Consider the following 24,156-nt stretch of genomic DNA (forward strand, 5'->3'; position numbering starts at 1 on the left):
AACTCCTCTGGGAGAGCATTTGGGTTTGCTGCCCTAGGAGCAAATCCTCTCCTAATAGCTCAATGACAAGATGTCCTGCTGAGCTCAGAAATTGTATCCCAAGCAAGCAGATAATTTTCTGACTGTGTCCTCCATGTCTTCAAGGGAGAGAGGTTCCCCCCTCTTATTTATAGGGCAGGAATTACTATTTGTAACAAGAAATTGTTATTGTCACTTACTTTATACAGTGGGGAGATGGAGAAATTGTGATTAGTTATGGAAGGGACCACAGGTGCCTGGTGTGTGTCCAGTCAGCTCTGGAATATCTCCAGCGAGGGAGTCTCCACAGCCTGTCTGGACAATCTGTTCCAGTGCTTGGTCACTGCGCAGTGAGAAAGTTCTTCCTCCTGTTCAGATGGAGCTTCCTGGGATCAGCCCCTGCCCGTGGCTCTGGTGCCATTGCTGGGCCTGGAGCAGAGCCTGGGCCCTGCTCTGCCCCTCCTGCACCCAGGGACACCCAGGGACACCCAGGGACACCCAGGGACAGCCAGGGCTGAGGGCCCCTCTCAGCTGGGGCTCCTCTCCAGGCTGAACAGCCCCAGCCCCCTCAGCCTCTCCTCAGCAGGGAAGTTCTCCAGACCCTTCCTCATCTCTGCAGCCTCTGCTGGACCTGCTCCACTCTGCACAGCTCCCTGCCAGGAGGGTGCAGCCTGGTGGGGCTTGGGCTGTGTTCCCAGGAAACAAAGGACAGGACAAGAGGACATTGTGTTTAAGCTGCCTCACAGGAGGTTCAGGTTGGACATTAGGAAGAATTTCTTCACAGAAGGTGTGACTGGGCGTTGGAATGGGCTGCTCAGGAAGGCGCTGTCCCTGTTCCTGTAGGCTTTGAAGGAATGACTGGATGTCACACTCAGTGCTCTCGTCTGGCTGACAAGGTGGTGATCGGTCACCGGCTGGATCTGATGACTTCAGAGGTCTTTTTGAACCTGAAAAATTTCATGATTCTGCGATAACTACAGCCCTGCAGCAATGCAGTGTGTACATCCTCTTTTCCCCTATGATTCCTGTGGGAATAGAGAAGTCAGTGCATACACTGAGGAGAGCGATGAGGGTCATCACTTCGGGTCATGTCACTGAAAATGCCTTAACCAGGAATTGCTGGCATGGCCATTGTTGTTCACCTCTTCTGCAACACAAGGATTGCATTTTGTTGTTTTCAGCGTCTTAAGAATATAAAGAAGTTTAACCAAGCGCCTCCTGATTTGCCCCAATGGCTTTGACAAATCCAAGAGGAATCAGTTAAAAGAAGTAAGGCACTTCAGGGAGGCAGAGGCAGGGAGCTGCTCGGGTTTGTTTGCTGTTTAAGGTTAAATATTACGTAGAGGTTAAGTTAAAGCTCGGCGGAAGGCAGTGGAACAATCTTCTCCCAATCCCACGTTGCACAAGTCACACAGGAGCTCATGGCAGCAATTCAGGGTAGGCAAATAAAATCATTGTTTGCCGTGTTTGCGGAAGGGATCTGCCTTAACGACAGCAGCAGGTTGCAGCTCCCTTCTATTCCCTTAATTAAGATGGATGAGGGATAAACATCATGCCAGACAGTCGAACATTTGGCTTTGTCACTGTGATTGGGGATTTGGACTTCTCCAGGCAGAGGCTGCAATAGGGAAGATGAAAGGACAAGCAGAATCTGAAGAGTTTAAAACAGTGGAAACCTTTTGTAAATAATCTATTTTTAACATATAAAGTATAAAAACCAAATTATGTCCATTTTGCATCAGCGAGTTAACAAAGCTCTCTCTCCCTGGGTGGTTGGGGTCCCACCATCACTCCCTGCTCCCGTGCTGAAGGGAGCACCTCCTGTTTTGGAGTGAAGAGCCATGGGGAGCAAGATCTTCCTCCTGCCCCACAAGGATCTCTGGGCTGCAACAGATGAAGGCTTCAGCTCATCCTCATCCCAGCCCTGGGAGGACACAAGGCAGGGCAGGATGAGATTTGCCTGCTAGTCCCACCACTTGCAGACAACTGTAGCTCAGAGATCTCCTAAATTGGCACAATCTTCATCTAATAAGTCTGAATGGGGGTTTTTAGGGTCAGCTTGACTGCCAACAGCCATAAGGACAGCCTGAATAAAGGAAAAGATGTTACAATATTGATTAAGAGTAATCAAGATAAAAAATAATTAAAAATTTAGCACAGCACAAGACAAAAAGAGGATTGTTGGCTTTTATGAAAAACATTATTTATAGTTAGGGAATATATATGTGTATATATTAAAAAAAAGGAAAAGTTGAGCAATTTCTGCCCATATCATTTAAAAAAGAAAAATATGTAATTTTTTTTTGCCAGTGTTGTCCAGATCCACACTACTCTCATTTGAAAGGAAATAAGAACAAAAGAACACAATTCCTCTGCAGTGACTTTGTGGTAGAGACCAAAGATTTACTGATTGTCCCAAAATGGGCAGATTTACTTAAGGTTTTTAATTGGGAGAAAAATCTTGGCCAAGGATCTCTGTGAAGGATACCAAAGGAGAGTGAAAGCAGCTGGGTAAAAATCCTCAAGTCCAACATAAGGAGAAAATGTTTATACTTAATTTGTTTTATCATTGAGAAAATCAATTTTTTAAATTTTTTTTTTGAGAAACAACAGGTTTGGGAAGCAAAGTTTTGGTGTGGTGGGTTGGGTGGGAGCTGTCTCCCAAATATTTGTTGCTTGAGTGCTTTCCAAAGCAGAGCAGATCCAAACCTCAGCAAAGCATCTGATGTGCTTGGAGAAGAAGTAGAAAAGAAATAAATGAAGAAACAAAAGAAAAACAGACAAAGCAAATTTTATAATGCAAAATGCTTTTTTGAAGAATTAGTGCTTTCCTCAGGATTCTAAATATTCTACATACAGGTTGGTAGGTGTAGGGAGTAGTCCTGAGTCTCTCATGTGGGAAGTTTTGGAGTTCAGTTGAGGGTTTTTTTCTTATATCTACAAATTGAATTATCCTTTAATTAAGGAGATTTGGAAAATAGTACTGAAGAGCAGCAAATGCAATATATTTTGTTGTTCAGCAAATGCAGGTAGAGTGGTTTCCATCTGATGGACATGGGGAAGGTTTGGTGTCATCTCCTTAAAACAGCCTTCTCTACAAGGCTCATATCCACTTCTTCATTGAGAGGGAGCTTTGCAAACTTTGGAAATACACTTCTCTGGTTTAGTTTGAGGCCCTGGAAAATGCAGAGTTGGAAACATCCGAGTTTGTCTTTATCTCCAAGGCTACAGCCGCGGAGCTGGCGATGCTCGGAGGAATGTGTTTGAATTATTAGGCTGAACTCTGCATTTCTGGGCCAGAGTGTTCCTGGTATTTGGAGGCCTCTGGGATAGAGGTAACCTTGCCAGCAGGTCATAAATTTAAGCCAGGCTTTTTTACCTTGGTCAGGAAATTCATGCTGGAGCTTTCCTTAAGCCAGGATTCGCAGTGATCTAATCCCAGCCTGCTGCCAAACGCGACCTGGGAGTTGTTTTCTGCCGTTTCGTTGTTGTCTCTTTGTTTCGTCCGTCGCGTTCCAGATCGCTCGATTTCCCCTGCTCTGCGCTTTTCACCGGAGCTGTTAATCAGGAGTGGATGAATGCACACAATCAGCCTGCAAAAACCTCACTGCTCGTGGGGCAGCGGCCAGCATGTGCCAGCCAGGGAAAATGATAATGAGCAGTTCGTTTTAGTCTCTCCAAATAAGCGCTAGGGGAAAACCTGCCGTGGGATTGTGGCTGGTTTGGGGTACTTCATACACAAGCAGGTAGAAATCTGCATTGCAGGTGTCATATCTAAATCAAATCAATAAATAAATAACAACAACAACAACTTGTATGATAACACATGTCAATATCTGCCATAGGAATAATAGTACAATATGTTAGTATCTCCTATAATACTGATATATATGTATAATAAATATATATGTATAGTAATATTAATTATATTGTAATTTGACAATATATTTAATTATATTGTTATTGTTATATTAATAATATATAAATAATGCATTTATAGAAATAATATAAAGATATTAATATATATTAATATAATAAAATATATAGTAGAATATATAAATCATATATATGATTTATTTTGTATACATATTGCTTCTATATAATTAATTTGTGCGATTAATAATTGCACAAATCTGCATTGCAGGTGTCATATCAAAATCAAATCAATAAATAAATAACAACAACAACTTGTATGATAATACATGTCAATATCTGCCATAGGAATAATAGTACAATATGTTAGTATCTCCTATAATACTTATATATATGTATAATAAATATATATGTATAGTAATATTAATTATATTATTATTTGAGCAATCATTAATATATTAATATATTAAGAATATATCAATAATCATTTATATAAATAATATAAATATATTAATATATATTTCATATAATAAAATGTAGTAGAATATATAAATAATATTTATGTTTTATTTTATATATCTATATTGCTTCTATATAATTAATTTGTGTGATTAATAATTGCACAAATCTGCATTGCAGGTGTCACATACAAGTCCAAAATAATATATATATTATAATATATGCCATAATAATATATGTAATAATAATATAATTACATATATACACACACATCAATGTGCATTGCAGGTGTGAGAGAAGTTCAAAATAACATCTGTAATAGTATTTGTTATATTAATATATGTAATGTAATAATAATGTAATAATATATGTACACAAAGAAAAATCTACATTGCAGGTGACTCAAAGTAGTCCAAATTTATATATATATTAATATGTCATGTAATAATCTATGTAATAGCAATATATCTGTATGCATATATACAAAAACAAATCTGCATTGCTGGTGTCATAGGTGTTCATAATTACATATTATAATTATAATAATTATAATAATGATACTATAACATCTCAGGTGTCATATAGAATCCTCAAACAATTACTCAGGTAAAACCCCACTGCATTTTCTGGGTTGTGGCTTAATGTGAATGTAAAAAGCTTTATTTTAACTTAATTCTCAAACTATAACACAAGTAAGCCCTTTATGCAATGGAAAAGCACAGCTGTGATGGACAGTTAAAATATTTTGGAGAGTATTTAGCAATGGAAATTTGTCCAATATGTTAATTATTGCATCTGTTAATGAAAGGTGAGGTGTGTTTGTTGCACGTTTGGTACGAGTGCAGATGCTGCTCCAGTACATGGCTGTATCAGTGGGAGGTGAAATTCATATGAATTAAACCAGTTTTAAAGGAATTTCTATGGATACCTTGGAATAGCAGCTGCTCAACACTGGGATGCTGATGATGTGTAATTCCCAGCAGTGCTGTCAGTGTTGCTGGGTGGTGATTTTTGTGCAGCAAATCCAGCACAAGGTTTATTTTCCCTTTTTTTCTCTTTTTTTCCCTGCAAATTGAAGCACAGAAAGACCTGCTCCCACGTCCTGTCCAGACTGCCACCGGATGTTTGCTTTAGATCAGAATATTCTATTGCTAGATATGTTAGATTAAAATTAAATGGTTAAAATATGATATTGTGGAGAGAGAAAGACCTTCAAAGTCCTTTCTGCCTTGGGAAGTATGTCTAAAAATTTAGCACAGGGTCACCTGCCATTTCCATTGCCAGTGCTTATAGCCAGTCTAAATTCACCCGTAATCCACCAGTGCTCCCCATTTTTGCATCGTGTAGCTGCTAAAAATGATAAATAACCCAACTCCTGCTCCTCCACTTGTGCTGCAAATCAGGGGAATGGGGATTCACCTTCAATTTTGCACAGTGAAATTTCCTAAATTGCCTTGTGTCCATGCACACTTGACTTCTTGAATATTCTCAGTGTAACAAGCGGGCATCCAAGAGCTGTTAAGCCTGGATTAATGCTGGGCTCGGGCTGCTCCAGGAGGGATTACAAAGCATAATATTGGCATTAAGGCTTGGAGATGGGAGTGAGGCTTTCCAAAGTGCTTACACAGCACAAAGAAACTGCCGGCGCCTTTCGGCTCGCGTGCGGCCCTGGGCTGCGAGGGACGACCCAGGGCTTTCTAGAGTTACATCACAATTATAATATTTGTAATCACAGAGATGCAATAGAAATAACCTCCTGGCACAAGGGAAATATGTGGGTAATGAATGGGTGCGACCTGCCCGTTGCCGTCCTGGGTTTTCGTGCTGGCTCGTGCAGCACTTCCCGCTCTGCAACATCTGGTTTTCATCTGCTGCAGGAAAGTCAAATAATTTCAATGAAACTGGGGGAAAACATAATGCTTTAAAAAAATAAAAAAGACAGTATTGATGTTTGCCTGGTTTTTAGCTGGCGTTAATTAGATTTATCAGCAGGGTTTATCGACAGAGTGGATGCTCACTTGGATGTCTGAGTTCATGCATCATCCAGCGGACAATGCGATTAACAAGGGCCGAGTGCCATGTTTTTCCTTGGAAGAGATGATGATAACTAATGTGAGTTGAGATTACTCTGGATTTTGGTGCATCCCCCAGGTGATGAGTCAGCAGGGCACTGGGGCACAGAGCGGGTTTTACTGAGGGGAGCAGCCTTGGTTCAGTGGGAGTGGCCATGGTTGCTCTGGGGTTAAGGATATGGCAATACCTGCATCACCTTAGCCTACAACAAAAGTGCATTCCCTAAACTGTCACATATTAGATATATTGAAAAAAATGAAATCTACAATAGGTGTACAGGATATATTTATAAAAATATGACATATGAGATACAAAAATATAGGTATAATATATACATGAGATGTAGAAATATTAAGTAAAAATGCATTAATTTCTTACTATCTGTCCCTCTAAATCAGAATAAGGTTGTCATTGACATCCATTTTCAAGTTTAGACCAGCATGGGTCAGCATCTGCTTAATCTCCATCACATTAAATCCCCCCTAGATCCCCCCCTAGTTTTTTAACTGCACTTTATTGATCGGTGGGCTTTTAAAGACATCCATGAGCTCTCAGCAAATGGAGCATTTGTCCTGCTCCATGCAGACTGACCCCATTGGGTGGGGAGTTCTTGAGGAATAGGCAGGCTTTTTGTTCCATCTAGGATGCAGAACTCTTGTGGGTTGTTAGATTGTCTCCCCTCGGTGGGTTTTTGGTGCTGGGAAAGCTTCATTAAGGTAGAATTATGAGTAAGCAAGATATTTCTGTTTTTCCATGTTAATGGTGTCTGTTCAGCAAGAGAAATGGAGCTGGGAGAAGCTTTTCAAATAAGTAGGATGTCTCACCTCCTGGATTAAGGCATGAGGATCTGTGAGAGCAAATACTGAAGGAGCCATAAGTCTCTATTTCGATTTAATGGTTGTAGTTTTTAAATTGCTTTATGGTTATTGTGCCATAAGATCTTAACCACTAATTTTTCCAAAGACTTTAATTAAATTTCAAGCTTTCAACTGGAAATTCAAAATAGAAAATAGGTTTGAGCTTAGTATTAAGTTTCTTGCTTTGAGAAAAGTCACTGCATTTAATAGAACCATGGAATGGGCAGGGTTGGTATGACTTTCATTTATTTGACGCGATTCAAACCACAGCTAATTCAACTTCACCCCTGATTGCCAGATCCACACTTCAGTTTGTTACAAGCCAAATTTCTCTGGACAAGGAAGCAGTTGAAGCAGGGCACCTGCAATTTCTCAGAATGTTTTCAGGAAAATCATGGTGTTTTATTTTTTTCTCCCATCCCATTCCTTACCATGGAATCAACTCAGTTTAATTTTGTTCTTAATTTTATGCATCTTACTTACTTACTTACATCTTATTGGTGCCAGACACGGGGTTAATGGGATGCAGAAGATGGAGAGTTCAGTGAGTCAGGACTTAAATGTGTGGATAATTCAACGTGGATATCTTCCTCCCTCTTTCTATTTATCACATGACTTATCTTTGATGCATTTATTTTCTAAAGTGGCAGTGGAAGGATTGCAAATGCAGCAGCAACCCCCAAACCATATGTTTGTAGGCTGGATCCGGGTCTTGATACAGTTGGGAATAGTGTTCCCCGTTTATTTGTGCCAAATGTCCCAGGCAACAGCAGACTACAGGTGGGAATCTCTGAAGGTGATGCTGATTTTCAGCATCATTTATCATCAAACTCGGATTTTAGAGCTCCTTAGCCCCAATTCTCTCCTTTCCCCCACTCACCCCCCACCCTTTTTTTTGTGTGTCCAACCCCTGATACTGATAGGATTATTTTGCCATGCCTTGTTTCAATCCCCACGTGTGTTTTAATTATTATAGTGACTTTAGCATGGGCAGCCAGTGAATTATCAGTAGCTGCCCTGTCCTGGATGCCATCCCAGGGGGGAGATGGGGAGGAAGGAGCAGTAAAAAAGAGAGAGATGGCCGGGGAAAGGCCTCGCTATCGGATGCCGGAGACCGGGTGAGCGAAGCCTTCCTGCTGAAATCCGGCCAGCACGAGGTAGGACAATCGTGCTGCTGTTCTCCTTTGGAGTTATAAACAAGAGGATGAGGCTCAGCAAGAGAAAGAAAGGTTTCTTTCTGTGGTTTTCCCTTCTCTCAGTGTTTTAGTTTCCTTTTCCACCCTCCTCCTGAACTGCAGGCAGATCTATTTAGAGAAGAAATGCTGTTTCCACATGAGTTTCATTTTTTAATGTAGTATTTTACATGCTGATTAAGGTCAATAGAGAAATACATTTAATATTCTCTTGAAAGATGCAAACAAATCCCTCCTTAGTTAGCATTGATGGTGTTTTTGTTGGGGTTTATAATGCTGCTTTGAGTGAGTCAACAGGAGCAGCATCCCCATCTTCCCCAGCCGGGATAAACAGATGCAGTCCAGTGATTCCTGCTACATCTCATGCATTTTTTAATGCAAAAAAGGAAAGAAATAACAATAAAGAAAGTTGAAATAACAATAAATTCACATAATCCTACTGCAACAAGAGTGGTTGAGCTCCTTGCTTTATTCCCCCTTTCAGGATGATGTGTACATTGTTATTTAAGGGAGGGATCTTTCAGCTCTACACCCATAAAATCTTATCCCTCTAGGAGATATTTGTGGAAATATTTTGACCAGTTGAGTGATCTTGTGATTTTTGTTTTCATCATTTTGAGAATTGGGTGGTGGATGATGAGGCTGCCACCTCTGAGCAGTGACTATATGTAAGGAGTAAAGGTTTTGGAAATGGATAATAGGTGCTGGAAAATGTGAGATCTGGATCTAAGTCTCCCTCCAGCCTGTTTTTCATTGGCAGTTCTGTCTCTAAAGTCCTGTAAACCATCACCTCATTGTTCTGCCGTATGAAGGGACACCCAGGACATCAAAGCAATGGGTTTGGGTGTGTTCTTAGGTTTTTTATTGAGAACACAAAATTATGTCTTGGATCAGTCATCATGATCCAAGACATTCACCCTCTGGAGATGCTCCATCATGCAAGGTTGATATTTGTCCTGGCTGGGGGCTGGGGTTTTGCCTCTGGCCTTTGTTCTGCCCTTGGCTCTGCAGGGAGGGATGCTCCAGCATCCAGCCTTGCTCCTGGAGCAAGTGCCAGAGTGCCAACAGCTCCTTTCCTTGCAAATAAACGCTGGTTCTCCGTTCATTTTTACAAAGTGTAATTAGTAACGGCCCACTCTTCATTGTGCTGTGCTGCTGCGTGTTAGGTCACCACTCACTTCCAAATAATAGATGGAAATGCGGTTTTATTTTGGTTATAAATTATGTATTGCTGCTCAGCACAGGGAGTGCTTGTTTTTCCTCTGCCTCCTCACATCCCTGGGCTCCTCTTGTTAAGTATCCTTTTCTCCCATTAAATTCAGCCAATGAATCTCTTGCTAAATTGAGAAAAAATACTCTGAATTTGTACTTGGGCTTTGCAGTTTGTCTCAGCCTAGCAGAAGACATGTACTCAAATCCCGGTTGGGTTTTCCAGCTATTCCAGTCAGGCTGGTTAAAGATACTTTTACATCTGTCTACAAAATTTCTCACCTCTTTCTGTGTCCTATCACAGCTACTTTGATACCAGTATCAGGTTGTGATTTTAGTTTATTCACTCTATATTTAATTACAGAAGGTTTACTAAACAGCTTAAACTGTTTAGTAAATCACTGTAGTGATTCTTCAAAGGTTGAACGAAGAAATGCTGTTCTGAATTTTACTGTTGTACAGGCTGCAAATTTCTACAAGGGGAGTTGTAAATGTTTTGTTTAGTTACACCATGATGGAGAGGGACTGTGTATCGTCAGAGTAGCAAACAACCAGGGAAGGTTGGTCAGGCTGTGTGGTGGCAAAGAAACAGAAAAGGTGTTAAAAGAAATGAGATGTACAATACCTGTGTACTGGAAACCAGCACTTCAGGAAGTCAGAGGAGAGGGAAGTTAATGAGCTTGTGCTCTAACAAAGCCTTGAGTATTCGCATGAAATTAATTGGATAACGAAGCCTGGTTTGCCATTTGTTCCAGCAAGCAATGCCCCTGTGGATTTTCCAAGTGCATCTGCTGTATTTCTCCTGCTGGCAGCTGTAGTGGGAAACACTTGTGCACAGCTCCCAGCCCAGCAGGTCACCAACATTCATCCAATACACCTTGCTTTGGAATATTTGTACTTTCAATGCATTATTGCACATACACGTTATCCTGTGTTCTTCTGGAGGGCAGGAAGGTTTGGAAAGCTGGTGTTCCCCAAAATACTATGCACAAAGATTAAGGAGATGGCAAAATTAAATGCTGTTAAATGCCTTTGGAGATTTAATTGGTTCTAAAATGTTCTCAGTGACACAGCATCTTCCTGCTTCCCTTCCCTGCCTTCCTCACATCTGGAAAGATCTCAGCAGCTGGTGGGGGGGAGATCCCAGATGGAGCTTCAGTGGCATTTGGATGCTGCTGTAAAAATTTGGACTGTGTTCCTTCCTCTGGTTTGCTCCATTTTGGGTCAAATCAGTGCAGATGGGTGGTTTGGGCCAGCTCCTTGCTCCTGGAAGTCTTGCAGTGAGATTGGATGCATGTGGCTGCTGTAAAAATTTATACTTGGAAGTGTTGTTAAAAATCCTACCCCTCCATGGAATATACAACTATATTTATTAATACATACATGAAAACATGGAATTGAAGGAAGGTGCTTTGAGTCCCCACTTCATGATCTCCCCTGCTTGGCCGAGGTGGATGATGAAGAGCTGCTGCTCATCTTGGTGCAGACAGAAGGAGCAGCAAGGCCACTGCATTCTTGGCATGCTGGCAGCACATCTGCCCTGGCACACCAGGCCTGGGCTCGGTTTGACTCCTGCCCTTTCCAAAAAGGAAAAGGAAAACACGCTCCCAACATCCATCCCAACCACTGGCATTTTGCAGAGCCAGGCTAGGAAGAGGTGGACAGCAGAAAAATATCCGTGTTGGTTTTGAAACATTTTCTGCGATATGGAAAGTTGGAGTATAAAATCTCACGACATTTCCCTTAATTTCATTAATTCAGGGCTTTCCTTTTTTGGTTGGATTTTCTTTTAAACCCCAGAGCTCTGTTCCCAGAAATACCGGCCTTGGCAGCGTTGAGGAACATTGCACAAAGCTAAATAGGTGGTTTTGGCAGGATAGCTTTGGAAATGAAAGCTCCTTCCCTGCCTGGAGAGCTCTCCCATGACAAACAGAATTGCAGCGCTGTGCCCATCTCGTGCCGCGGGGCACCGGCTGCGCCGCGCTCGCCTCGCAGCTGTTCCTCCTCGCAGGGAATGGATGGTGTCAGATTCACCCCCAGCCCAGGAACCTGCTTCGGTTCATAGGAAACCTCTCCATGGTGAACTCAAGGAAAGCCCAAATGAACTCCTCTGGGAAGGTGACAGGCGGTACCTGTTGAATTGTCCTGTTCTGCTTTACCTAACGGCTGGAAACAGACAGCCTCTCCTAACACAAATATCTGATAGGAACACGTTGATTTTTGAGACTTCTCTTTTGTTCCCTAAAAAAAGCCAGTGCCAGCTATTGTTTTTCCTGGTGCTTATCAAATATTCTGGTCTCTGATAAGACAATTATTTTTCAATGCTTCCCATTGACCAGTGAGGTAATAATTTTTTCAGTGCTACACCTCGGTCTGACTCCTGCAGGTGTTGGGGTCCATCCCAGCACTTACTAATAAGTATTTTTAAGCTTTTGCTTCACCATTTGGACTGTGGAAATAAGGGAAAAGGTGTTTTTATGGGTCAGTCAGACATCTGAAGCTGCCTGTGGCTACTGAAACATTACAAAAGCTGGAAAACACAAGCCCAGCAGCTCTGCCATGGTGGAAGCGACTCATCCAAGCTGCATACGAAGCACAGAAATTTTATGCTGCTGCTCAGTGGTGCTTGAAATTTTGGAATTGCATCAAGAAGAGTTATAGATTATTTATATAATCCCACAGAAAAGCAAGGAAGGGCTGGAGATGTGTGGATTCACATTTAACCTTCTCCTTACTCAAGAGATTTTTTATATGGCAGAAAAAAAAAAAGTGGGTTTTATTGTGTTGATTTAATGGCAAAGCTGTGATTTGGTTGGGTTTTGTTTGTTGGAGGGGAGGGTGTGGATGATTTTTGTCCCTAAGAAGCAGAAAGTGGCTGAGGTCTTAGAGGAAGGACAGCAGGGGCGGGAGCCAAGCTGAGGCTCGGGTTACACTGGTATGTTTTGGTTGCTGCCTAACGTGTTTTTGTTTTTCTTCATTACACATATTTCTCCTGGGAAAAGCAGGAAAAACTGTGTGTCAAATATACATCAGGGCTCTGTGCCTCTGCTAAGAGGTTCCAGATGGGGAGTGTTACGATAGGGACACTTTCTCCTGCCTTTCACTTTGTTGGTGACAAACTGCAGGAAAACTTATATCAAGCCCAGAGTGTGCAGTGAATGCTGCTTCTTTTTTTTCTTTTGAGTTGTTTTTGGGCTACCCAAATATGCAGTAGGAAGTTGAAACTTCATTTCCAAACATTTATGGCCCCATGTTGAATCATTATATTAAAAAAAAAGAGTAAAAGAGTTTTGGAGGGACTTGGAGAGGCTTCCTCCAGGGGCTGGAGAGTGTCCAAAGCTTGTCCAGCAGACCACATCCCTCTCCCTAAATCTGAGGCTGATGCCTGGGAAGGAGGGGATGGAAGCTGGTGAAGATGCCTCTGCAAAGGATGAGTCTCTTGCCAGTGGTGGTTTCATTTCTGTGCTGGGCAGGGGCTGTGGTTGCACCTGGGGTTGGCATTGTGTCTTCAGGACGACCTCCCAGGACTCTGCTGGATTGTTTCCAGACCTGCCCTCAGGCTCAGGGTCCACAGCTGCTCCACCTGAAGTCAGTGGTGTGGGAATGAGCTGCAGTCAGGCTCTGGCAATGGCAGCCTGTCATCACCAGCTCCTAAATTCAGCGAGTCACAGCTTCAGCAAGTCTCTGAGTGCTACAAGAGCTCTCAGCAGGTGACAGTGGTGACAATAGCTAAGCAAAATGTTGACCAACAGTGTTCTCAGGATGTAGTTTCCTGTGTGGATCATTTAACATAATGAAATTATACCTTAAAACATATCATTTATATATTGTGTCATTTGAAACATCAATGTTTCCAAGACAACAGGCCAAAAAGACCCAAACCGTGTTACTTTGTGAAGGATGTGAAGCCACAGGTGAGGGGTGGCTTTCTAGAGCTGGATGTAATGCTCCATGCTCTAAAAACTGGGAGATGGTTTGGAGACAGGAATTTACCCCCATCTTCTGCAGAGCACTGAAATATATGGATGGTTGACTGTTTGAAAACAGAAAAGTCACATGTTCTTTATCAAGCGCTTCAGGGCGGATGAGACACGAATGATCAGGAGCTCTGGAGACTCCAAAGCCTCAGCCTGGAGAAGAAGAAGGCAAATGTGGTGCTGGAATGTTGTTACCTGTTTGTCATCATGGAATTGCAGCATGGTTTGGGTTGGAAGGACCTTAAAGCCCATCTTGTTCCAAACCTTGCTAAAGGCAAAGACACCTGCCCAGGGTGTTCCAAGGCCCATCCAGCCTGTCCTGGAACACTTCCACAGATCCAGAGGCAGCCACAGCTGCCCTGGACAATCTGTGCCAGGGCCTCACCATCCTCCCAGCCAGGAATTCCTTCCCAATATCCATCTAACCCTGCCCTCTGGAAGTGGGAATCCATTTCCCCTTATTCTTGTTCCTCCATCCCTTGTCCCCATTCCCTCTCCAGCTCCCCTGAAGCCCCTTCAGGCCCTGGCAGGGGCTCTGAGCTCTCCCTGGAGCCTTCTCCCCTCTCTGAGCACCCCCAGCTCTCCCAGCCTGGCTCCAGAGCAGAGGGGCTCCAGCCCTCAAAGTCTCTCCATGGCCTCCTCTGGACTGGCTCCAGCAGCTCCAGGTCCTTCCTGTGCTGGACCCAGGGCTGAGGCAGCTCTGCAGGTGGGGTTTCACCTGAGTGGGGCAGAGGGACAGAATCCCCCCCTGCCCTGCTGCCCCTGCTGTGAGTTCAGCCCAGGGCTGGGGGGTTTGGGGCTGCCAGGGCAGCTCTTCTCCTCTTCTCCTCCACCAACAAATTCCCCCAGGGCTGCTCTCACTCCTTTATTTGCAGCAGTCCTTTATTCAAAGTGAAGGAAGCCAGCAGTGCTCCTGGCACTGTGTGAAGCTCTTGCTAGCAATGGCAGACAGGTTTTATTTGCAGCAGCTGCAGTTTGTGTTGCATCGGTGCACTTGATCCAGCTCTGCATAAGGGGATTATAAAAGGTGAGAAGGAAATTGTGATATGACTTGATGTTGCAATGCATAATATAACCTGTTATATAGGTTATATCCTCCTCAGTCATCACTTGAAATATATACATTAATGGGTTTTTATCCATCGTCATTCTATTAGTGCTGCTTTGTTCCCACTGCAGCTTGTTTACAGTACTTGTATTGCTGACTGGGGGAGTGTAAAACCTCCTCCTTTAGCTGTGACTTGTTTCCAAGTGGTCACTTTATTGCCATTGCTGTTTTTTTGTGATTATTTTATGTCTTTATCCTATGAAAAAATCATTTGAAGCAACAATAAGGAGATTTTGCTCAGTCCTGGCACCTGTTGAACACTTGCTGCCTGCATTTGATGGAGTAAAGTTTGTTCTTTGGCTGCAGAACATGAATGTTGGGAGTTGGAGAGACACTGTAATAACACCAAGTTTCCCAGCTTCATTTTGAGATGCTTCTTTAAATCCAAAGCTCAACCTAGGATGAAGATTTTTTTCCACCCAAATATTTGCTGGCCAATGTGTGCAAGTTTGCTGGAAAACACGAGCCTTTGGCTGTTCTTCCCAGGGTTGTCCACCCTGCTCACAAAAACATGAATGTCTGAGCAGAGGAGCAGGAATGTCTGCCAGACCGTAGGGATTTGGCAGCCTGTGCCTCCAGGATCCGTTGTACAGACGTTGCTGGTGACTGCCAGCTCAGCCGGGATTTTTTCCCATTATTTCCCTTGCGTAGGAAAACTGTCCCTGTTTGGGAAGAGGGCTTAGGTCGGAGGCTTTGGTTGAGTTTTGAGGTTTTGTTTTCTTGCATTGTGATTTCATGGCAATTCTTTTTTTTCCAGAGCATCATTTGAAAGGAAGAAGCTGCAGTGGTCTGATCCTGTGCTTAAACATGGGAAAAGGAGGAATATTCTGCCAGCAGTGAAGTGTTTGCCAGGAATGCAGACACTAAATCCTATTTCTTACATAGCTGGTAGAGCCTCTGCATCACATCTCCCAAACAACAGTGTGCTGTAGTGATGTTTATAGGGTTTATCTCAGGTATTTTACCTCATATTGGTGCTCTGGATATTTCCATCACACTGGCACTTCAACTAAATTGACTCCTAAACCTTCTCTAAGTTGCTGCTCTCCCATTTAAAGTCCTTCTCTTCCATATTTGTATTGGGGGAGTGCAAACTCAATGTGCACAGGGACACGTGGTCATAACTGAGCCTGGATTTTAAGACAAGTTGTTGCAAAAAATTTGTTGTTTAATTTCTCCAGGCACTGAGCTCTTCTGTGGTAACCAGGGACAGGACCTGAGGGAACAGCTGGAGCTGTGTCAGGAGGAGCTGGGTTGGATATCAGGGAAAGGTTCTTCCCACAGAGCAGGTTCAGGCACTCAGCAGGCTCCCCAGGGAATGGTCACGGCCCCAAGGCTCACAGAGCCCCAGCAGTGTGGCCAGTGCTCTCAAGGAAGGGGGATTATTGTGGTGTCCTGTGCAGGGACAGCAGCTGGACTCCATGGTTCCTGTGGAAGATATTCTATGATTCCATGATTCTCCATTCCAGGATGCTGACATGATTCCCCAGAGGGGGAAGGTGCTGTCCTTGAATCATCTCAGTTGTCACCCCAGGTAGGGTCAGTGCAAGTGTCTTACCATGACAAGACATTTTTAGTTGGCATAAATTGTCTGTAATGAGAAAAAAAATTATTTTAAAAGATGTTTTATAGTTTGTACCATGAGAGTTGTATTTTGCACATCAGTTTAATTACAAGAGGGTTTGTCTGTTGATGGGTAGAACTCACTTGGCTGCTGTTCAGTAATTGTAATTATGGAATGAAGGATTTAGTGTGTTTTTTATTGGAAGAATCCCACTGAGTTTAATTCCATGGAGTGGTGGCTGTGCTGTCATTGACAGTGAAGTGTCAGTGAAGGGATGAAGAGCATTTTAAACTTCATAAATGCAACAAATTGAATGTTTGCTTGGTGTGGGGAGGCCCCTTAAATAAGGTCTTGGCCCTTTGGGCAGTCTTTGCAAGCCATATGGACCTGTTCTCCATGTCCTCCATAGGGGCAGGAGGGAGAGGAAGGGTCTCATCAGCACTTCCCAGGTGTCTTTATCCTCCAGACTTTCCCCATCTGAAGTATCTGCAGGTCATGTATTTGAAAGATTCTTTTGTGGGTGGTTAAGAGCAGGGACAGGACAGGCACCTTTTGGTTGCTGCACCTGCTTAAAAATTGAGTATTGATTTTATGGGAAAAAGCAGGAAACTCCATGGGTTTGAGAAGCTCATAAGTAAAAAATTCAGCTACCACAGGAAGCAAACACCACCAAGGAGATGTTCTGCTGTGTTTGCTGTCAAAGACTGATGTAGGATTAGGTTCTGTTCATGTCCACAGCCAGGACATGCTTGCTCTAAAATGTTGGAGACAAATATCACCAATTTTTAAGCAAACAACAAAAAAAAAGGTATTTTGTCATTAAACACCTCGAATTTAAGTTGCTTTGTCATGTTTTGGTTTGAGGGTTCAGAGAAGGCCACAGAGATGCTCCAAGGGCTGGAGCCTCTGCTCTGGAGCCAGGCTGGGAGAGCTGGGGGTGCTCACCTGGACAGGAGAAGGCTCTGGGGGCTCCAGGAGACCTGGAGAGGGACATGGGACAGGGGATGGAGTGACAGAACAAGGGTGGAACAGTTTTAAACTAAAAAGGAGAGATTTAAATTGGATATTAGGAAGAATTTCTTGCCTGTGAGGCTGGAGAGGCCCTGGCACAGGTTGGCCAGAGCAGCTGTGGCTGCCCCTGGATCCCTGGAAACGTTCCAGGCCAGGTTGGATGGGCTTGGAGCAGCCTGCTCTGGTGGAAGGCGTCCCTGCCCATGGCAGGGGGTGGCTCTGGATGATGTTCCAGGTCCTTTCCAGCCCAAAGCCCTGTGTGGTTGTGTGGTTCTGTGTTCTGTGAAATGGAAATCCCGTGTTTGCTCTTCAAGGTGCTGCAATGACCCCTTGAAGAAAAGAGCAGCGAGGTAGGAACATTTGCAGGCCTTTAAAGGTCAGTGTGTGGCAGCTCAGGGCTGCAGGGCAGGCTCAGGCCCTGCTCAGGCCCTGCAGCACAAACACTGTAAATAATCTGTGGTTTGTGATTTTGACCACAAAAGCACCGCTGGCCTCATCCGTCAGTGTGGGACACGGAGCCACAGCCGAGAGAGCAAAACCCTGAGCTGTTGGCTCTTCAAGTCGCATTTAGCTGCTGTAAATTAGATTTTCTGTATTACTGTTGAACCACAGCTTGGGGGGTTCCCATAAAAGCTGTTTTCTTTGCAGCCATTCAAGTTGTACCTCATACCTTTCGACTTTGGTGCTTCCTTAGGGGCCGTGATCTCTCTGCATCCAAGTGGCTCCCCGTGGAAATTGAAAGTCGGAAAGATCCGTCAAAATAGGGTTGTTTTAGCAGAGCAATTTGGGCTGGAAGATTTTATCAGGAGGTGGGAGCTGCAGGTTTAAAAGCTCTTCCCAGAGCAGGAGCAATAATGGGAAGGGATTTAGCACAGTTCTTACTTAAGCAGTGTACGTGCAGTTTATGTTCTGGGCATAATTCAATATATTTCTGTTAAAAAACAATACAATAGGGCAAGAGGAGTGCTGGCAGCTTGGTTTTGGGTGGAATGAAAACTAGGCAAAATGATCTTTATCATCCTGCTGTATATGTTTCAGGGGTAGGAAGAAGTTTGTGAATGCCGTGGACACCTAAAAAAGACATTGAATTTCAAAAATTCCAATATATTTTTTTTCTTCTCTGTGTGTTTTTTTCATTTGGAATAAAGGTGTTGATGGATTTATTTTTTTTTTTGAAGCGTAATGTATAGGATCTTGGTATAAACAGCCCTCAGATCTGGAAATATAAATGACAGGGGATGTTTGAAACCACCGCTCTTTGTGGATGCACACGTTGGGTTTCTCCAACAGAAGCTGTGGGAGAAGCATGGGAAGGCACATCTGATGTGCATCGTGGAATCCTGGGAGGGTTAAGGTGGGAAAAGGCCTTTAAGATTTTCCATACAACAACCACCCAGCACCATCACCACGTTCATCACCAAGCCATGTCCTCAAGGTGCCCCATGCAGTCTTTATCTGAGCACTTCCCAGGATGGGGACTCCAGCACATCCCTGGGCAGCCTGTTCCAAGCTTTACAACCCTTCATGTGGCATTTTTTTCCCTAATATCCCACCTAAACTTCCCCTGGCACTGCTTGGTGCCATTTCCTCTCATCCTGTCCCTGTTCCCTGGGAGCAGAGCCCGACCTTCCCAGCTGCCCTCTCCTGTCTGGCAGAGCCAGAAGGTCCCTCCTGAGCCTCCTTTTCTCCAGGCTGAGCTCCTTTCCCAGCTCCCTCAGCTGCTCCTGCTGCTCCAGCCCCTTCTGTATTTCTGTTCCTTGGTGGGAAATAGATTTGAGCAAAGCTGTTCCCAACGTGTTCACACAGTTACAAGTCATTCATACTTTTATGAATACATTTGATTAATGAACTCCCAGTTTCACAGTAAACCAGGGAATACGAATCTTCCAGCACTGTCTTGTCTGATATTAACCTGTTTCTTCTCCCTGGCATTAATGAGCTTGATGGAATTTTGCTTCCAGTCCCTTCTGTGCCCCTCTATGGAATATAATTATTAATATAAGTATTCCACAATAGCAGTTTAAGCAGTTGACTTGCTTTTCTCCTGGTATATTCATGATATGGCTTTCTAAAAAATTCAATTTACGTTTCAGGTTAATGGGGAACCATTTAAAAACTCTTGTCTATTAATATATTTCTTATCCTGCACAGCAAAGAGAAGATGATGTTTTTATTTTTCCCTCTAATTGTGAGGGCTAAAGGCTCCTCTTAGGGCTGGGGACCTAAAACATGTTGGCAAAGGCCTGTATTTCCACTTGTTCTTTCACCACAGAAGCTGTTATTCCATAAGGAAATGCAGCTGTTATTCTGTAGGAGAATACTGCTGTTATTCTATGGAGGAATAACATTCAGTTTGGATGATCTATAGAGCAGTGTTTTATTGCCAGGTAAGAACAAGTCACCACGGTGTTTTCTCGTTTGCTGAGGTTTGGAAAGTAACCTTTTTTCAGGAAAGACATTAAAATAATCCTTATTCTGACTGTAATCTGGAATTAATCCAGATTGCATCAATAGTCAGTCGAGAACGAGGAGGCTGCAAGCCTCTGGCATCAGGAGGAACGTGGAGCATTTAGGCAGGAAACTGTTAATCCCTTTTTTCCCCTAGTCCCAATAGGCATCTCTTTGTGCAGGAGGGCTGGAGGAGGAGGAATGGAGCTGCTTTCTCCAACCTTCTCCAAACTGCTGGATCACCCTCCGAGTCCAGAGGGACTCCCAGCTCCTACAGAGGAACGTATTGAATTTTGTTTCCTTCCAAATGTTGAGCCCTGGCCAGTAAAAGCTTTGGTCTCCCCAAGAATCCTCGGAATGCTGTTATGGAGTTTTGTCCATTGAGCTGCTCAGCAGCCTCGAATCAATGAGTCAGTAAAGGGCAATCAAATGAACAGAAGATAATTTGTTTTAGAGAAGTTAAAAGTTGTTTTCTGAGGTTGAACTATTATATTCTGCCCCTCTTTCAGGGGACAGGGTGTTCTGGTCGGGTCTGTATGGATTAGACACGTATAAATTGAATTAATAGCATTTTTTTATAGCCCAACAGTCCTGCTAAAGAAACCCTGTGAGTAAAGCAAACAAAAATGTATTAAGTTGTCTCAAATCAAACACCAGACGTTTCTCCAGCTACTTGTTGGCCCGTTCCCAGCGTGCCGGACCTGGAGAGTCACCCAAAGTTTGCACAAGAAGGGATCCAAAGACCTTTCTCATTTATATCAGCACGAAAGAAAATGCATGAAAGAGGGACATTATGGGCTGTGATTTCTGGAGATATTTGGGTTATAACATATCATGTGGTCTGGCACATTCATCCCCAAAAAAGCTCATAAAATAAGAGGAATCTTGCTGTTCCCCACTCCTGTATTTGAAATGTTTTCCCCTAAATTTCCTTGCTACAGAATAAGGAAGATTGATTCCTGAGTAAGGCTCTTCCCAAAGAAATCTTAATAAATGCACTTTGTTTGTCTCTGTGAGCATTTACTTAAGGTAGAATTACAGGGAATTGAACTAGAAGATCTTAATATTGTTCTTTGCTTAAATTCTTTATTAAATTTTATGAAAATTTATTATATGAGATTATATAAAACTCTGCTGCCTCCTCTTTGGTCTGTTCAGGTTCATCTTGCTGCTTCTCTAACAAGCAATGTTAATTAGGTGTATAGAAATTTTATCTCATTGCCTTAAGATGGTTTCTTAGAACATGAGTGATCCCATAGCAGAGAAATGTTCATAATCTAATTAACACAATTTAAAACTAATACCTAAATATAAGGTGATGCACTTGCATATCTTGAATATTCTGCTTAAAAGCTTCTTGCTGTGTCTCTGCTCGCTGAAATACCTGGAGGTAAATCCTTTGGAAACCTTAAACGTCCTGTCTTTTAATACCAAAATTCCTGGTTTGGGGAGAGGATGACTGGATTTTCCAGGAGAGATCTGGAGCTTCAGGGGAGGTGTGGGTGCCTTCAGTGTCCTCTGCAGGGTGAGTTGAGGGGGGATGCTGGGTGCAAGTAGGATTTTTGGAGCAAATAAGCAAGAAAGAAGTGTGAACAGCCTGAAAAGATGTGAATTCTCTGCAGGGTTCCTGAGCTGCAGCTCCGGAATCATCATTCCAGAATAACCTGTTTGCTCGGCAGGTTTCGGCTCTCCCAGAACCTGCTTCAGTCAACTAAAGCAGATCCATATGCAGTAGCTGGAGTTTAAACAAATCCCTGTATTCATGTAAGGGGAAAATCTCGTTGTTATTCCATGGCAAACCTCTGTGGGTTCTTAAATCATTAAATCTGAGCAAATTGGGAAATAAATCAGCCTGGGAAGGGAACCGGCTCATGCACGGACAGGATGCGTCCAATGCCCTTTCTCCAAGGTCTCATTTTGTTTGGCCTTTATATTCTGCTTTTAGTTGGGAAGTTTAATCCACAAAGGTCATTTGAAAAGCTTCAGATTATAGATGGAAAGCCTTTTTAATCTTTTCTAATAAATAGCTGAGCAGGGAATAAATCTATTGGGAGCTGAGCTCTGATGTTAAGCCTCAGCACAAAATGCGCAGACATGAGCAACACTTGGAAATTATCTCTGAAATTATGATTACCTTAAATAAATTTGACTTAGAAGAAAAGGTGTGTGGTTATGAAAACTGGTTTAATAAATGAAGCGTTAATTGGACCTGGTGGCTTGGCAGATTCTGTCACCGTGGTCCTGATGATTAAAAAAGTGATTTAGGCACAACTGCAAACAGCAGTTTCAGTTCAGAGATTTCTTTTAAATGGCAAAAAGGACTCTCTCCAGTCAGTGCTTTGGTAAGGCAGGGCTGGAATAAAAGCTTTGCATAATAAAGACTTAAAAGCATTTTGATTTTGGAAAAGCAACAGCAGCAAATGGAAACAAGGGTGTCTGAAATGCTGAAAATACTCTGGGTTATGGCAATGCTGTGTATGACATTGTCTAACATCTGAGTAGCCTTCAAAGCGTTTTCCCTCCTAATTCCACATATAATTAAAAAGCAGCTTCCTCTAGCTCATTAAAATGTAGAGTCTTGTTGGAGCAGGGTACTTGTATATTTATTTAAATGAATAAAGCACAGCTTTAATGCAGACTGTAATAACTTCAAACATTAAATCTCTTCTGCGCAGCTCACACCTTATTTTTAACCAGTGTTTAGTTTCTCTTTATGAGCAGCAGCTTGCAAAGGAACATGGTCCCCAGCAGCTCGTTGGATTATTTTGTGAACCACTTAAAAAACTTTCCCTGTCCCCTTTTTTTTTGATGTGAAATGATAGGAAAGTCCCCCAAGTTCAGTTGTGAGTGACGCCCATGGAAATCAGGCGAGGCTTTTCCAGTGTAATGATGGCATCTTCCTCTTTTCACAGGCATTTGGAAATGCAAAAACAGCCCATAACAACAACTCCAGTCGCTTTGGCAAATTCATCCAGGTGAATTACCAGGAGACGGGCACCGTGCGGGGGTAAGTGGTGCTGGGTGTACCCAAACCTGAACAGGCTGCAGGAGGCTCTTAGGTGCTTTGGCCAGTGTCTTTCCCAAAATTGGAATAGGAAATAAAAATTCATAGGTTTTAGCTTATTCAAATCTGCTGTTATGGAAATATTGGTGCATTCAAGGTGGGTGCTGAGGTGTGGATACACCTGAGCTGCCTTCAAGCCAGCTGAGCTCTCTTTAATCCTGATGTCAAACTTTGAACGAACCTGAAAAGCAACATCTCCTCTTCAGACAGGAGTTAAGGCAGGAAAGGGGAACGTTTTAGCTGGGGTGGGGTGGGGGCTGAGCAGTAGATGTGCAGTGAAAGGTTTGCCTCAGGCTCAGGAGCCATGGGGAGGTTTTAGTCTATGGCTGGGAGTTCTGGAGGCTGTTGAGCCACACTCTTGCTCTCTGCCTGATTCCCCCTGGCTCTCCCTGAAAGTCTCTCCTTAACTCAGCCATTGACCAGTGGAAGCCCCTTTTTCCTCCCAGGTAATTGCAAGGAGATCCTTGTCTCCACTGTGCTTCTCAGTTTATTTCAGCATTGGAAATTTGAGAGCAGACCTGAGGAGAAGAATTTTGAGGTAGTGATTGATGAGAAGCTCGTGGAAATGTGCACTGGGAATCCAGAAACCCCCCATAGTCTGGGCTGATCCCTCAGCATGGGCAGCAGGAAAGGGGGGAATTCTGCCCCTCTGCCCCCTCAGGTGAGACCCCACCTGCAGAGCTGCCCCAGCACAGGGAGGAGCTGGAGCTGCTGCAGAGAGTCCAGAGGAGCCACGGAGCTGCTCCAGGGCTGGAGCCCCTCTGCTCTGGAGCCAGGCTAGGAGAGCTGGGGGTGCTCACCTGGAGAGGAGAAGGCTCCAGGGAGAGCTCAGAGCCCCTGCCAGGGCCTGAAGGGGCTCCAGGAGAGCTGGAGAGGGACTTTGGAGGGACAGGACAAGGGGGAAATGGATTCCCACTGCCAGAGGGCAGGGATGGATGGGATATTGGGAAGGAATTCCTGGCTGTGAGGGAGGTGAGGCCCTGGCACAGGGTGCCCAGAGCAGCTGGGGCTGCCCCTGGATCCCTGGCAGTGTCCAGGGCCAGGCTGGATGGGCCTTGGAGCAGCCTGGGACAGTGGAAGTGTCCCTGCCCATGGCAGGGATGAAATTACCTAAACCCAGCTTTCTCTCTGGCTTTAAATAGTTTCCATGGCATCCATACCAAGGAGCTGTAAATGAGCAGGGCTTCATTAACTCCCCTTTTTGTCCAGGTTAACTGAGTCAGTTGGAAAAATGAGGAGTAGAAGCATACAGCAGGGGCTGTATAATTTCTACAGCTGGCTAAGAGACCTCTTGCTGGGACT

The 24,156-nt window shown here is 43.6% G+C and overlaps 1 protein-coding gene across 6 annotated transcripts in view; it reads left to right on the top strand.

Moving 5' to 3' along the window:
- The window catches only part of MYO9A (myosin IXA), a 173,401-nt gene that overhangs the window by 37,721 nt on the left and 111,524 nt on the right, over positions 1 to 24,156 (top strand). For all 6 annotated transcript variants that reach the window (XM_058847326.1, XM_058847322.1, XM_058847324.1 and 3 more), the window contains exon 3: positions 22,703 to 22,797. In XM_058847326.1, coding sequence (XP_058703309.1) covers positions 22,703 to 22,797 — 95 coding nt within the window. The remainder of the gene's footprint in view (positions 1 to 22,702; positions 22,798 to 24,156) is intronic.

The sequence above is a fragment of the Poecile atricapillus genome, chromosome 11, assembly GCF_030490865.1.
Source record: "Poecile atricapillus isolate bPoeAtr1 chromosome 11, bPoeAtr1.hap1, whole genome shotgun sequence".
NCBI classification, from domain to species: Eukaryota; Metazoa; Chordata; class Aves; order Passeriformes; family Paridae; genus Poecile; species Poecile atricapillus.